Below are 15,892 nucleotides of genomic sequence, written 5' to 3' on the forward strand. Positions count from 1 at the left end.
AAAATGTCCTATCAAAGTGACCTTCCAAAGGTAAAATATCCCATGTGGAAATAAAGCGCTCAATGTTAAAATATATTTTCCTGTACTACAGCTATCTTACACAGTCACCATCATTCCTATAATCCTGGTATCCTCTAGGACAGAGATTGCAAAATGTAACTAGGAACACCAAATCAACAGTGGCCAACGGGACAGGGACAGATAATCCCTTCCCATCCTTATTTGCTTACTTTCTTTGATTATCTGTCAGTGTGATTCCCTGAGCAGACACCTTGAAATGGACAATGGTTGAGATAGGAGATGGATCTTGCATCAGCGTCAGGCTCAAAGCTTTCTGTACTGCCTGGTATCCTGTGAGGGACTCCATCTCTACTGAATTCAGGTACCAAACGTTACAAGCTGTAATGAAAGGGGGGAAAGATTTTGAGATTCGTAGGCCTTTTACTCTCTCTTTGGTTTTGATACCTTTATATCAAAGCCAATGAATATATTTATTATTACCCGTAGATATCCTGAAATTTAAATAAATACAAAGCAACACCAGAGAGTACACTTGTAGGTAGTACTGGAGTAAAGGCATTCCTGAAAGAATGGGGATATTTTGCTTTAAAGTTAAAATACATCAGGCAGTAAGAAAATACACATTTGCAGCATACATTCACACATTCTACAGTTTCAAATATTTAAACTATATTCAAAGGAAACCATTCACTTGATTGGCAAGACAAGAATGTTTTCACATCAGAAAGAACTGAGGGTTATTTCAAAGCTCATTTCTCTTTAATTCTCATTAATAGTATTATGCATGTTTACTGATTTCAGAGCAAGTAAAACAATTTCCATACTGATAAAAATTATTGACATATACTTTTAAGCCTTTTCTTTATTTCAGCATGCACTTAGTTCTAAAAGTACTATTCCTCTTCTAGAGATATTAGCAACTTCTGAAATATCTCTATAAAACAGATACTCACTGGTTTCTAAGGTTATCAAACAGTTACTTTTTTACATGGTTTCATATCAAATCTGCAGTGAGCACTAGAAAGTATGTATTAATATTATATAACATTATACAGTAGTACTGTATATTCTATACTACTACATAGTACAGTGGCATCTAAAACATGGACTATTACACAGTATTAACAGAATTATTCACACGCTTACTATGGAACTATGGTATAAAGTCAAATTTACAAACAAATTAAGAAAAAGCAAGAATGATTATGCACATCCATAGCTAAACATTAGCACCAAGAGATTTTATGTTTGGTAAAAACACTTGTGTAGTTATCCAGGACAAAACTTACAACTCTGTCAGCTGACACATACAAATTACCATGGTTACATTTCATTTGTTTAGCTGTTTCATTTGGCTTGCCAACATTACTATGAAAGCAAAGATTAAATTAAATCTAACAGTTTATCTTTTTATTTAGCTATTCTGTAATCTGTCTTAAGATTTCTCCTATGACCATCTGCATAAAATTATAGAGCTAGACACTGGCACTTTCAAAACAACCAAGTAATCATACAGTTAAAAAGTGCATAAGCCTAAGTTTAACTCCAGCATAATGATCAGCCCAGTAACTTCAAGCTCTGGAGTCCATCAGTGAAGGAATGGATCCTGAGATTTCATTTATCTGATTTGCAAGTGTAGAATTTCAAAAATATATTTTTGCATTGCAGTGAAAATTTCAAAAACTTTTTCTTCAATCAGTTAAATTCATGCAGAGAGGACTTAAGATGATGAGTAGCCAACCCAAAACTGTAATAAACATTCCAAACCATAAGCTCTCTTCTTCTCCCCACATTACTGTGTATGGTCACTACAGATCTAAAGGATCTAAAGCTCTTCACTATCCAGTGGGTCCTTCCCCAGAACAGGAAATTTCCCTTCTTTGACAGCCACACACATCAGAGTCCCTTCCTCTTCTGCCACACAGTGCATTGCTGTCAACAGACTGTTTTCAGGTTTTGTTTCTAAATTAAATTTCCAAGCATTTTATCTAGATTGCCCTCAAAGTGATAGTTCTAACAGAATTTACCCAATACACTGTCCTTTGCTTCTGTAGCACAGAAAATAATAAATGGAAACTTATGAAAGTGTTGCAAAGTGAAAACATGTCAGCTTAAAAAGGAAAGGAAAGGTAATGAGAAACACAGAAAGATTTGTCATTATAGAACATCATGCATGGCTTGACAAGGTAGCGACAACAGTAATCCTGGAGGAACCATGCTCCAATTGCAACAAAAGGAAGACCTTTTGTTCAATGCAGCTACCCTGCAATGTTGCTGCTTTTATCTTTCACAGGTGACATTTTGAAGCACATCTGTGCCACCAGCAACAGCTTAACAATGCTGCTTTTAGACTGGGAATGTCCTTTGCTCAGAATGCTTAGTTTCTTGACTGTATCAGTGTAAAGAGAATTAAGAACTGCAATTTATTTGAGTAGAAAATTTTGTTGCTGAACAAGCAGATTAATAAAGCAAGGTGTATTCTAGGGAAAAGCCTGTTATCTGTATGGTTTCCAGTCTTCAACTGTCAGTGTCTAAGAAGTAAAGGATTTCTAGTCAGCTTCAGCACTCGGAACCTGGAAATGCTCATTAGGTTTTTCAGGGAGCTATAAAAAATAATCACTCTAGGAAAACACACTGCTTTTTTGCTTGTGGAGTGAGAGAAGTGTGGGTATAGAAGGGCAGGGAGTAAGTTTATCTGCTTTAAAGTTTCTTTGAAAGGACTCAATTTACATGTTTTGAATCTGCACTTTAGAGTTGAACTCCACAACTTGAATGTTTCTATGACTGGAAAGGGACCCCTGATGTACCAAGGCAAAAAAAAACCCAACTCTGAAAACCTCTCAGAGCTAATTTATCTATTTGGGTTCCAAATCCTTGTTTAAAAACAACAAAAACATCAAAACAGGCTAAAACCAAATATACTAAGTACCCTAAAAGATTCATGATACAAAAACTCCCATAAAGACTTATCTGACTACTGCCCCAGCTGAAGAATAATTCTTTTTCTTTGAAAAGCACTGTCTGAGCAAGGAGAAACCAATATTTCTTGGAAGATAATATATGCTCCTTTTGATAGGAAGTAAAGCTCTACAAAAATTGATTCTCTGGTTTTTTTCCCTGTCGGCCGCAACAAACACCAACTAGCGAGCTAATACGTGCTCACTCACAGCACAGCCTCACAAAGGTTTGCCATTGCCTCTGCCACGCATGCCTGCTCAATTACAGCACTCAAAGTGGTGCTTCAAATTTTGAAGTCAAAGCAGATTGCTGCACAAGCAAACAGCAACACTTTTTCCAGAGCTGGCCAGTTTGAAAACTGCCCCTTCAGAAGTGCTCTAAATGCTGCGTGAGGCAGCATTCTTAGAAACACATGCTTTGCCACAACACTCACTTGTGGATCCAGTGGTAGGCTAACCTCAAAAGAAAGGGGCAAATGTAGTGTATTCCTGTGCTCTAACGGCACTAATTGGGTGAATGCAGAGCAACCTGAAAACCAACGACCACTGCAGGACCTAGGCAGGATCCCCTGTACATGCCCACTGTACAGCAGAGTAACACAGTTGGTCGCATTTCTAAAGACAACTTGGATTGTGCAGAAGTACTCAGCGCATTATCCAATACGGTGAGTTAGAATGTCACCACACTTTTTCAGACAAGCTGTTTAACTAGTTCTCTGGATCAGATGCACACTAACAAAACAGATAAGAAACAGAGCACACCTCTACACAGCTCTTGCAAACACCCTAGTTTGAGAGCCATACAGATGGTAACAGTGCATAGCATCACACAATTTGAACATACTCTGGTCATGGTTCTTCTGTCACACCAAATAAGCTTGTGGTAACACAACTCAACTTGCCAGAATGGCTGCTGCACTATGCATAAGAATCCATAAAAGCACCCAGTGGAAAAGACACATGACATTTCCTAAGAAAATGCAGCACCAAGTGAAGTAAAGAGAATCGTTCTTTACTTTATTTTTTACTAATAATATCTTTACTAATATTTTTTTCAGATTGATGCAACAGTAAGCATTTTACAATGGTATTGTTAACCCGTATGATGAGAACTTAACCCTAACTGAACACTTTTCTTAGTTGGCTTTTGCAGACTTCACACACAGTTCTTGAACCTCTGCAACCACAGGTTGAAAACATCCTCTCAAAGTCTATCAGTTATGAAAACAATGTCCTGCTTAAAAATCACTGTGCTTGAAGTAACCTACATACACCTCATATTCTCACAAGACACATGACGGAAAACGAAACACAGAATGTAGGAGCTGGTGGCAGAAAACGAAAAAACTTGGTATGTATCCTAACAATGCCCTTTACACTTCTACCCAGCACAATAAATTTAACTGCTACCTTTATATATCCTTTAATCCAGTCTAAGCTTCAGCTTCTCCCAGCCTGTAAGATACAAACTTTGGTAAACAAGTCAAATACAAGGATAAAAGTTTAACAGACCTGCACCCTGTTTGAGAAGCTCCGCAGCTGAGTTTGCAGCAGTTTGTGGAGAAGTTTCTGCTATCTCCTCCAAGGGATCTGCAAACAGAAAACACTGTGCATGTCTTGTATGGATTTAAATCAACAAATCAAAGTCCATAGTCACATATGAGCTGTTACACTTATAATTGTGATTTCATCTACTGAACAACTCTTGGCCAGAAACATGAAACAACCTTTTATCTGCAATTATAATCATTTATGTTCCATCAGGGTTTTTTTGCCTTGAGCACTGCAAGCAGGATGCTTAACTTTTATTTCCTGACAATAGAAAACATAACACAGGCATATGCTGTAGGGACTCACATGATTACATAATAAGACAGTACTTATACCTGTATTCCCTCACTACAGCCAAAAGTATCTTGACTAGTGTGATTTTAATGATATTATTTGATTTGCATAATTTATACAAAAAGACTCTGTGTTACCATGATGAAATCAATTACTTATGTTTTGATCCAGAGGATGACAACAAAACCTTCTTCTTAAGTTGAAAAAAAACCATCTGAACCATTAAGAGAGCAGTGGAACATTTCCTCCCAATTGATTGCTAAAAGTAGTAAGAAAACTGTCCACCAACATGTTAATTCAGGTATATAAATGCATGTAAAAAGATATCGCCGCTGCATTTAGCATGAGGCGTGCTGTCTTTGAATACAATCAAATGAGGAGGAGAGCCATAATACAATAACACAGTTTGTGACACTATTCATATGGTTAGTTACAGTTATCCAAATATTTTAAATACTCCAGGCAATGTATCCTGTCATTAACTACAGAAAATCATCTTAAAAGGCATAATCAAATTGGCTTAAAAAATAAAACCAAAATAAAATTTCACTGTGGTATGTTTATTCAAGACAAGGTAAATGTTCCAGACCTGTACCTTTGGAAGAACAGAGCAATTTTTTCCATCTTAGGTGAGGGGGATAAAGGGAACAAGCCAACCTCCACACTGTTTCGCCATATAAATGCATGAGATCTCATCACATCTACCAGAGCATATTTTTGTGCTAAAATGGTTTCATTGGTGTATTTGCATAAATCAAATGCTATTTTTGTATATTAACACATGATCGGTGACAAAAGTTTAAAGGGTTAACTTTATGTGGGAGAACATAAGACAACTGAATTACTCGACAAGCATGAGCATTTTGTTTTTGTCTTAAGAGAGGTTTATGAAATCAGCATAAGCAAAATTAGAATCATAATCAACATGGGCTTTTTGATCATTTACTTGAACAATATCTGAACCTGTGCAAGTTGCTACACTTCCTGCCAGTGTCACACTCAGGGTACCATCTACTCTTTATCTACTTGTCCTTTTGCTAACCAGACCTGAATGAGTGGTTAAATCTAACCACACACTGGCATAATGTCTTGTCTAAGAAGGACATTTGTCTTCCCACATGGTACATTACTGCGTGGATTTCCACAATGAATATATGCTTATGACTGGAATATCACAGTACCAGCATGCTCACACCCACACTTTGGATAAGGGTCATCACCAATACTGAAGACAAACCCACAGCTTTCTCCTTGTTGAGTTTTTGCTTTGATCTTAACTTGTGACACATTCACCTGCCTTCAGACACTGACATTTTGAAGCAAAACTTGGCTGGGAATATCTCTTCTGTACTTCAACACGCATACCTCTGTCTGGGATGAGGAGCTTGCAGGGCAGTGCCAGTGGAGTGATGGAATGCTGATACACTAGAGCTGTCAAACTCCCTGTGGACAGAAAAGTAACAAGATATGCACAGTTAACTTGGTAGGCAACTAGAATGCTTAAGTTATGTTTGCTCTCAAGTATTTTATAGACTAAGAGCCCCCTCTGCTTCACTTTAAAAATCTCTTGGGACCTAAGCCAAGATCTTCTTGAACTCAGTAATCACAATCGTATGTTCCCTTTCCCTCTTACATACACTGCTTAGACCCTAACCTACATGTCTGTGCTTCAAATGAAGAAAGCACAAACTTACAAAATCAGTAACATATACAAGTCGGTAAATTCTTTTCAACGCTCTTAGCTTCTGCTACATTAAATGTAGTAAATTCTTATGAAGGTGGCAAGAGCACATGAAGTCATCTGTGCTACATGATGAGGTAAATAAAAAGCAAGTTCTACTTCTTAGCCAGTCTTCATCATCTAGTGTTCTGCCTACACATACCTCTATTTTGTAATTCTGAAAGTATAAAAGATAGTCCAGGTAAAACCTCTTCCATTTAAGGCAGCAGTGATGTACATAGAATTCTCTATTAAATGATTCCTCCTTTCTATTCAAAGTCACTCTTGCAATTTGGTCTTGGCTTAACTGAAGTAATTCAATATTAGTTACCTTTGATATGAGCATGTCAGACTATAAGGAGTGAGAGGAAGGCATAGTATTCATCAGCCTGTCTGTACAAAAAGCCATCCTTCAATCCTATTTACTAACAAGCAGCAAACATTATAACCATGTGCTGGAGAAAAATCCCAGTTCAACCAAAACCAACTGCATCTTTACAGTCCATCAAAAAATTTTTTGAAACAGAAAGATAACCTAAATCTCCAAGTCTTACAGAAATGCAAAGACTGATCAATACTAATAGTCCTTCATGATCTTACCTGTAAACATGTGTAGCTGTGCCTGTTCACCTACTTTGTGAACCAGTTTTGAGGCTGTGTCCTGGGTTACAATGTGGGGTGTAACCAAGCTATGTATTCTACTCCCATCTACATAACACTTGATGAAGTGTTAACAGTGGGTCGTTTTTAACAGCTGCCCAGTGTGCACCCAACCCTTCAGACTGGATGTTAGATAAGGTAGAAGAGGCAAACCCTGCAAGGCACAATGGTCTTCACAATTAACTCAGGCATGGTAACTACACCCATCCTGAGGGGTTCATCTCTGCTCAGGGGCCATCGTGGACTCAATGGCTCTAGCAAGAATGGATGACTGCAATGACTCAAGAGTATTACACCATTCCACTGTGAAACTCCCCACCCCAAGGGAGGTACCACCTGAACCTGTTTATCATCTGGGGTTTTGGGGACTTGGGGCACCACCACCATTGCTCAACAGACCCAGAGGAAGACCAAACCTTTCACGGCTTTCAACAAGACTGCAATCATCACTTCAACAGGACTACAACCACTGCTTAATCAGACTGCGACCACCACCCAAACCAACAGGGTGCAAGATTGTACTCTTAGTGAGTTTAAGCCAATTTTTCTGTATCACTGCATTTACAGTAGTAATTTTTATTAAATTGTAACTGACCTGCTCTCAAGGTATTTCTGTGGGGTTCATCTCTCACTGTGGTTTATTTTCAAACCAGCATAGGCTGTACAAACTGAAAGACCAGTTCAAACTAAATGACTAGTAGGACTACACAGGTGCCTAAACAGGTACTTCAAGACAGAGTAATGGACTAAAAGTTCTCATTTAAGGTAAGTCTCATGCCAAATACTGATAAACTTCAGTCCACCTTTATTTTAAATGTGATTTTATTTCACATCTCTTAATTTTATGATAGATGACTCTTTCACAGGTGTATTTGGTGTAAGTGACAAGGACTGTAACAGGGGGTGGGAGGGCTCCAGGATGACCTCTAGGTAAAGTTCAGGGGAGCTTTTCATGGCAAACACAGCCCATTCCAGCAGACCCACTGCAGAGCACCTATGGAAAAAAGGCTGGGTGAGACACAGCAGAGAGAATGCCATGGGCAGAGGAGGAGGAAAAAGAGATGGTCTGGGTATCCATGTTGCCATCCCCCCACCCTGTAGCCTCTGGAGGACCTCACATTGGAAAAGATGGGACATTTTCTGTGGTAAACGAAGAACACATGCTCAAACAGATATATTTTTTTCCTGCAGGAGGGAAGCCTACAAGGAAAGCCCACATCCCAGGAAGGAAAAACTGCGAGAGAGATGAAGCAGCAGAGGAACTGCTCTGTAATGACCATATGCCCTCACACCCACTGCAGTGGGCATGAGGAGTCTGGAAGGAAGCAGTGAAATTGAGCTTGGAAAAGGGGAGGGAAAAGTGTTATTTAATACTTGTCTTTGTTTCTCATGTTAAGGAAACTTCTCTGTCTGACCATCCAGGAGCCATTCTGGCAGTCACTCTTGCACCACCTGAGCTGGTACTCAAAGCCCCTTCACAGCTACACACCCCACACTAACAGTAAGATGTTTCCTCAGAAGCTCAACCCCAGGTTTCCCTTAACAGAGTCTCAGACTTCCAGATCATTAAAAGAATTTAATTTTGGTGCAACAACTTAATAACAAAATAACAGCTCAAACTGGGTGCCTCTGAGGAGAGATACCCTTACAATCAAAAGGCAGGAAAGTCTGGGGGTTGGCTGCTGCTGCTTCACCTCTTGAGTGGTCAGGAGGTGCAGGACTCTTTGCATAACAAAGGGCCATACAGGTCCCCGGGCCCTCTGTTATGCAAAGAGTCAGCAGATCGTGGCCTCTTGACTGGGACACCCATAGATCAATCTGCAGTCTGCACTTCCAGCTTGCAAACCCAGCTACCTTCACTAAATGTATCCCTCAACACCTGACTGCCAATTTTTTCATTGGAAAAAAATTAAAATTATTTTCCCCAAGTTGAGTTTCTTTTGCACTGTAACTGGTTAGCATCTCCTTGTTTTCATCACAACCCATAAGCTCTCCGATCCTATTTTCTCCTCCTACCCTAAATGAGTGGAAAGAAAATGAGTCAATAGCTAGGTAGGCTGTTTGCCATTATGGGTATTGTAGTTTCATCATATTACATTAAATAATGTACTAATATAGCATAACTGTACTTTGTGAATATCTCATTCTGGTGTCATTTTTAGCCACCTAATATGCAGCATAAATATAACACAGGATAAAAGGTCCTGAATCAATTAGGATGATAAGAGTGATTTAGCTCAGCTTTCTGTAGCTACACTGGTAGTGGTAGACAAGCCTGACTTGTTTGAAGCTTGGTCACATGCATCTATGCTAGAGTGCCCTGCATATCTGCTTAAAGTAAATGTGTTAAAGGCTCCTGGAACCTTGGAACGGGTTCCTACAGCAGTCATCAGGACTCAGACAAAGTAGTCTCTCATTTGTATTCCATCCAAGCCAGCACTGGCAAATGCCAACTGTTTCCATCTTCTCAGTCCCTGTGATGCACAGTACTCACCAAAATATGGTTCATTCGGGCATCCTTTCAAGCGTACCCCCTTCTGAGTACATTCAATCAGAAAATGCCTTACAAGTTCATTTGATGAATCTCCAACTGTGTTGAAAAATAAAGCTCATAAAAAGAAGCAATTAACAGACAACTCTCAGAAACTAGGTATTTGTGAAGCAGTTTTTCCGCATTACTACCAAATGTTTTACATACAAAATGAAAAGACTACAATTAGACCTATTCTGCAAGTTACAAGATGTATTTAAAAGGTTGTTTTTCAAAAAACAAATAAGCAAAGAGCTCACTTCAGACAGCCAAAGGAAATGGTTTTATATTCTTAAGTGACTGACATCCAAATATACACTGGTTTCAAAAATGTCCAAATATGGTCCCAGCTACAGACAGGAACAGAAATTTGGAAAATGAGTGGTTAGAAATTCTGATGCACTTGCCCATTAAAAGAACTTGTATCCAAAGTGACAAGGAAGAGAAGTATGAAAAAATATTCCCATTTCCAGTGATATTTCTGTTCACAGAAATTCCCCAGATTAAAAGAAGAGTAGATTAAGCTACACAAAGGTAATGATCGCAATTCTCTCAGTGCGTTTTTGCATTTCTAAATGTCTGCAGTTTTATGCTATGTCTCTGCATCTGAAAACAAACATTTACATGAAGCACTAGAGTTTCACTAGATTTTTAAGACAATTTTAATCTCAGGAATCGAAGACAAACCAAAACTGTAGAGTTGGATGAAAAGAGGAGACTCAAAGTCCAAGAGACGCATACAAAATCATTCAAGATTTAACATTCTTTTAATGTGTACATATATATGCAGACATATAATTAAGACAAATATTTCTTGGAAGATGGATTGACAGTATTTCATACCATACAAAACTAATCCTTCTCCAAATAGCTAAAAGGTTATTTCATACCAACAGGACAAAGCTATCAAACAATTCAAACCTTAACAAAAGAGCTACAAACGGATGATCCCATTGATCTGTCAGGAAACACCTCAAGGGTTGACCTTCAGGCCAATACAGATGAATAATACAGATGAATGCATTAATATGGACAGCAGAAACTTCTATGCAAGCAAATATTGCACTGATCGCTTATTCAAACAGCTTACTGTTTGCTGTTACGGTCCCACCAAATTAAAAATAAATTACTACAAGGGGTAATTTGGGGAGGGGAAGCCTGGAACAAGAAACACTACAGGAAACAGAACCAATCTGTGCTTTCTGGGATTAAACAAGGGAAACCAGAAAAGCTAAGTATCATGAAGTGAGAAGTGGAAGAATACTAGTCTTACTACTACTAACATAAACTGTCTCTTAAAGTCTAGCAGAGTGTGAGCTTTCATGTCTTCCTGGACTTCACTAATAAGAAAAGACTACTAGAAACACCCTACAAGCCACTTTCAATTTGCCTCGTAGTTGTTGCTATCACCAGCCCAGGTACACCTATGCTGAGTTCATTACATAAGTCATTGGAGTGGTTCTGCTGATGTTTATTGGCAACAAAAAGGACTACATGGCAAGTTGTGATTAAAAATTGTTTCAAGACACCAGAATAAAACAGATTCAAAGTGTTACTGTAATAGAGGTGAACTGCTAACAGTTGCCAAAGAGTAAGCAAATCCAAACCAACAGCCAAACAAAAAAACAAACCAAAACAGCCAAAACCATACTTCCATAAAAACAACACTAAGAATAAATGTAAACTTAATTGCCTACCTCACCAGTCATTATGTACTAATGAAACATAATAAGCTTTGAAAAAGAAAAACAGCAGCAACAAAAACCACTCCACTAACCTTGCAGTAGTACAAATGGAACCAAGAACATTACAGATATTGACTGCTGAGTTTCCATATACCAATTATTGATTTCTGCATGTTCTTCTCACTTTATGTTTCACAACCATCAGGCACGAGTTTTATATGGAGGCACTAGAGCTGACAGAGTAGATATACAGATCACCACTTCTTTTAAACAATTATCCTTAGGAATCTCTTTAGATTTTTATCTGAAATAGAACTGTCTCAAAACAAAACTTTGGGATTAAAAATATTCAGCCCTCCAGCAGAGTGAAAACTTTACATTGTAGCCTGTGAATCAAATGCAAACTTCTGATTGCTAGGGAAGACCAATTGCTGAGATGACACTGATTTTCATTAGGCTGATGAGGTACAACACATACACAGCCACAACAGAAGTCGTGGTGAAACCATATAGTATAACAGGTATCGTATCCAGTTTCATTTAACAACACATCAAATGTAACCTGCAATTCAAGTTGCACTTATGAGAAGAGGGGAAGATTCCAACAGATTGCTACCCACCAATAAGGACTACCTACTATATATAGCATTTTCACAAACACACAGAAGTACCTTTCTTTAACTGTAGCACAGAAGGAGGTGGTGTGGCAACTTTCATTGCTAGCCCATAGGCTCCCCGGAAAGAATGACTGTCTCGAACAATGAAAGACCCAGGTTCCTTTTCCTTGAGAACAGCAATGGCTGCAAGAGATTCCAGGAAAGAGACAGAAAAACAGTTCAAGCACAATGCACACACTCAGAAAGTACAGAAGCACAAATGTATAATGAATAGGACACCAGAAGAAGTAAGATCTTTTTCTCTATCCTCATTGCTATGCAACGGAACACAATCACATGTATTTGGGGGACCTGAGTGGAAACCCCTTGTCCAAATCTCACAGACACTTATTTTAAAAGAAGCCGGCAGTACAGAACCCTGATTTTTACTGGTTTTTAAACTAAGAGGATTGTTCAGGTCCCACCAGAATTCCTACAACCAGTGCAAGAGCCAGTCTACTTCTGCTTAACTTTTGTCAATTTCTTAAAAGACTGCATACCTCTCTGTAATTCCCACATTGACTAGATAGCACTGTTTTTCACTTCCTATTCAGCCTCAACAGGCAGGACAGATTCATTTTCATCCACCACCAAGTTTTTGTCCCTACAAAGCTACCTTACTGCCTTAGGAGTTTTGAAGCAAAGGAAGGAATGTAAGTGTATATTCTGCTCTTTGAAGTACTTTTCATCTGTATTTTGGGATCTCTTCTGCAAGTGCAGTATGAAATCCCCTCCAAGAGGGAACACTTGCAGGGAAATTGCTGCTACTTTGCACAAGTCAGTTGCAGACTTTTGAAATCTAGCAGCCCAAAATTTTAAACTTACTTTGAAAACAGACAAAAATTAATCTAATGATTGATCTTAATAAAATCTTTGTACTTTGCTTTCTTTTCTCCCCCATACAAGTTTTACAAATACATGTGTATACCAGTATACTTTGTTCCTAGAATTTCCAGCCATCAGCATGCCTTCAGAGAAACCCTACAAAGAGGCCAGATTTGATGCTGGACTCCTTAACTGACTGTTCATACAGAACATGGATATTATGTGTATGGGGCACAAAGGCGTATTTTGCAAGGCCTGAGCAATGTTCACAAAGCAAAGGTTCATTTCATGAAAAAAGGGGAAGTAAAAACAAAATCAGAAAATGCAGACAATTATCTCTTCTATCAAAGCAAGTAAAGCAAACATATGCATTCTATTATCTTCATCTGTCAGATGGCAAAATAAAGAACCTTTTTTCACAACAATATGTCTTGTTTTGAGAGGATAAGGATGAATACACAAACCCCTGCAATTAAGCAATACATAACACTTCTAAATACAAAGGGATGCAGTAATCATTTGTCACATGAGCAGTCTATTAAACTCAGGGGAAAAAAGATCAAAAAAAGATCAGCAAAAGTACCTTAAAACATTTTTTAAATGAAGTTTTGCTTCAAGGATGAAAAGAGGCATATTAAAAGGTTGGGAAGACTGTTGTTTCATTTGTTCAAGCAGTTAGGTTTTAAATTGCTTTATATCTATGTCCTATGAGGTATTTTTCTGCATATTTCAAGACTCACTTTTCATTATGGGTGGTCAGTAGATAACAAAAGGACCAGCAAAGTATCATCCAGAAATGAATTAATGTTCTGTTTTCTATGATCTTTATTCCCCAGACATTCTATTTACCACAAAAGAACATCCTCACCATCTAAGAACGTAATAACTAGACAGACACAGCAATTCATCATTTGCCAATAGGTGAAGTTCACACTATTTTGGTTTAGTATGAATATCTTTCTCATTATAGAACTAGTTAGTAATTGTTCATTTTTGACAGCCACATTTTAAAAAATCCCAGCTTAAAATCCTGCCTTATCTCATTAATCACAATTCACTGTAGCTGACTATTACAGTATAAACACAAGCACAGTCAGACCAACTGCATTTGGAAAGCACTGCCAGAGACTGAAATGTTATAGTTTCATGGCTGAAACACTGTTATAAAGGACTTTTGCCCATTATGGCAAAAGTGCGTAATGAAGCTGCAGCAATGAAGCTGCACCACCAATGCCACCCCACCCTGAATGGACCTCCTGACTGAAACCCTGAACTGCGAGCTAAGCCACATAAAAGAGCTTGAGATAAGATAGAAGTGGCACTGTTTTTCAATCATCTCAGGTTTGATAAGAAATGGGTAAGGCTGGGAGAGAAGGATGCATTCACAGGAGGTCCAAGCTCAGCAGCTGTCCTGAAAATCATCCCCAGCTGGCTTCAGGGTGGAGGCCATAGTCCACAGGCTTATCTGCAGCCAGGCCTGCACAGACTCCTCCCCAACTGCTGATGAGGGGAGGGGGGACAGTTTCGGGTGTATGTCATGACCTCTGGACAGACACAGTGAACATCCACCCTCCATTACACAAACTGGCTCAGCTGTAAAACTCCCACTGTGGGAAAGCCACATCTGGAGGACACTCATGTGAGGGGCAGCTGAGGAAGTGTCATAATCCAACAAAGACCCCTAAAGCACTCCAAAGACTCATTCCTGAGGCCCTGCACCACAGCACTATGCATGATGCAAAGTGATGCAACTGATTCAGTCTTGCAAGAGAGAGTATCCCCCTTCAGGGGGAGGGAGGTACCTGGGCCCAACTTGTATTAATATTTGGACCCACAGAGGGGAGATATATTTCTACTTAATCTGTTCCTGTCACTCTTCCTGTCCCCCCACAACCTCTTTTTCTATTTCTTTCTCTTTCTCATTTACTGTTAAATAAAATACATCAATTTGTTGGTATCAATTTTAACCTTGTTTGGTTTTAGTCTCATTTCACAGAATAATCAAACCTGAAGTTTCTATCCGGAACCCACAGAGAGCTCACTTTGCTCCTCTATGATTAGTGGATTGTAACGAGCACCCAGCATGCTTATATATGTACTGTTGTAGGGACAGTGTCTAAGTTCATAGAATCATGGAAGAACGGCCTGATTGGAATGAACCTTCGAGATCATCTACTTCCAACGATCCTGCCATGAACAGAGACAACTTTCATTACACCAGAGCCATATCCAGCCTGGTCTTGAACATTTCCATGGGTGGAGGGCATCCCATAGCTGCTCTGGGCAGTCTTTTCCAGCACCTCATCACCCTCACAGTAAATATTTTTTTTCTAATATTTAATCTAAACCTACTTTCAGTTTGAAACCATTTCACCTTGCCCTGTCACCACTACATGTTCTTCTAAAAGTCCCTCCCCATCCTTCTTGTAGGCTCCACTCAGGTACTGGAAAGCTGCAATTAGGTCACTTCGAAGCTTTTCCTTCTCTAGACTGAAAAATCTCAATTCTCTCAGCCTTTTCTCATAGGAAACGCACTCCATCCCTCTAATCAACTTTGTGGCCCTCTTCTGTACTCACTCCAACAGGTCTATGTCTTTCCTGTATGCCAGATGCAGTACCCCAGGTGCTCATAAGTATTAACTTTCACATAGGTAATAAAAGATTTCTTCAGTTCGCTGAATAATACATCTACAAATGAAAGTGCTGTATCTGCATCATACATCAGAAAGATGTTGTTCCATGGTACTGACCTTTAAGGAATAATGTATGTCACTTGACATTGAAATTCAGGCTACAAAATGACTGGTGGGTGAGGATGCCTTTGTGGTGACCTAGCTAATGAATTATGCTGAGATCATGTCAGAACAGCACACTTACCCTCAAAAGGTTTCAGAGAGCAGACAGCCATTTGGTGTTGTTTCATGCATATCTGCCATTTGAAAATCTTCAGCTTCACACCAAAGAGCATTTGCAGCAGCTACCACAGGTAGATC

The 15,892-nt window shown here is 39.0% G+C and overlaps 1 protein-coding gene across 1 annotated transcript in view; it reads right to left on the reverse strand.

Annotated features, from left to right (window-relative positions):
* The window catches only part of TNS3 (tensin 3), a 208,292-nt gene that overhangs the window by 10,023 nt on the left and 182,377 nt on the right, over positions 1-15,892 (reverse strand). The window contains exons 22-26 of the mRNA XM_059478542.1: positions 12,090-12,218; positions 9,698-9,793; positions 6,189-6,266; positions 4,491-4,568; positions 231-399 (exon numbers count right to left, since the gene is read on the reverse strand). Coding sequence (XP_059334525.1) covers positions 231-399; positions 4,491-4,568; positions 6,189-6,266; positions 9,698-9,793; positions 12,090-12,218 — 550 coding nt within the window. The remainder of the gene's footprint in view (positions 1-230; positions 400-4,490; positions 4,569-6,188; positions 6,267-9,697; positions 9,794-12,089; positions 12,219-15,892) is intronic.

Source organism: Ammospiza nelsoni, chromosome 1 (genome assembly GCF_027579445.1).
Source record: "Ammospiza nelsoni isolate bAmmNel1 chromosome 1, bAmmNel1.pri, whole genome shotgun sequence".
Lineage (NCBI taxonomy): Eukaryota > Metazoa > Chordata > Aves > Passeriformes > Passerellidae > Ammospiza > Ammospiza nelsoni.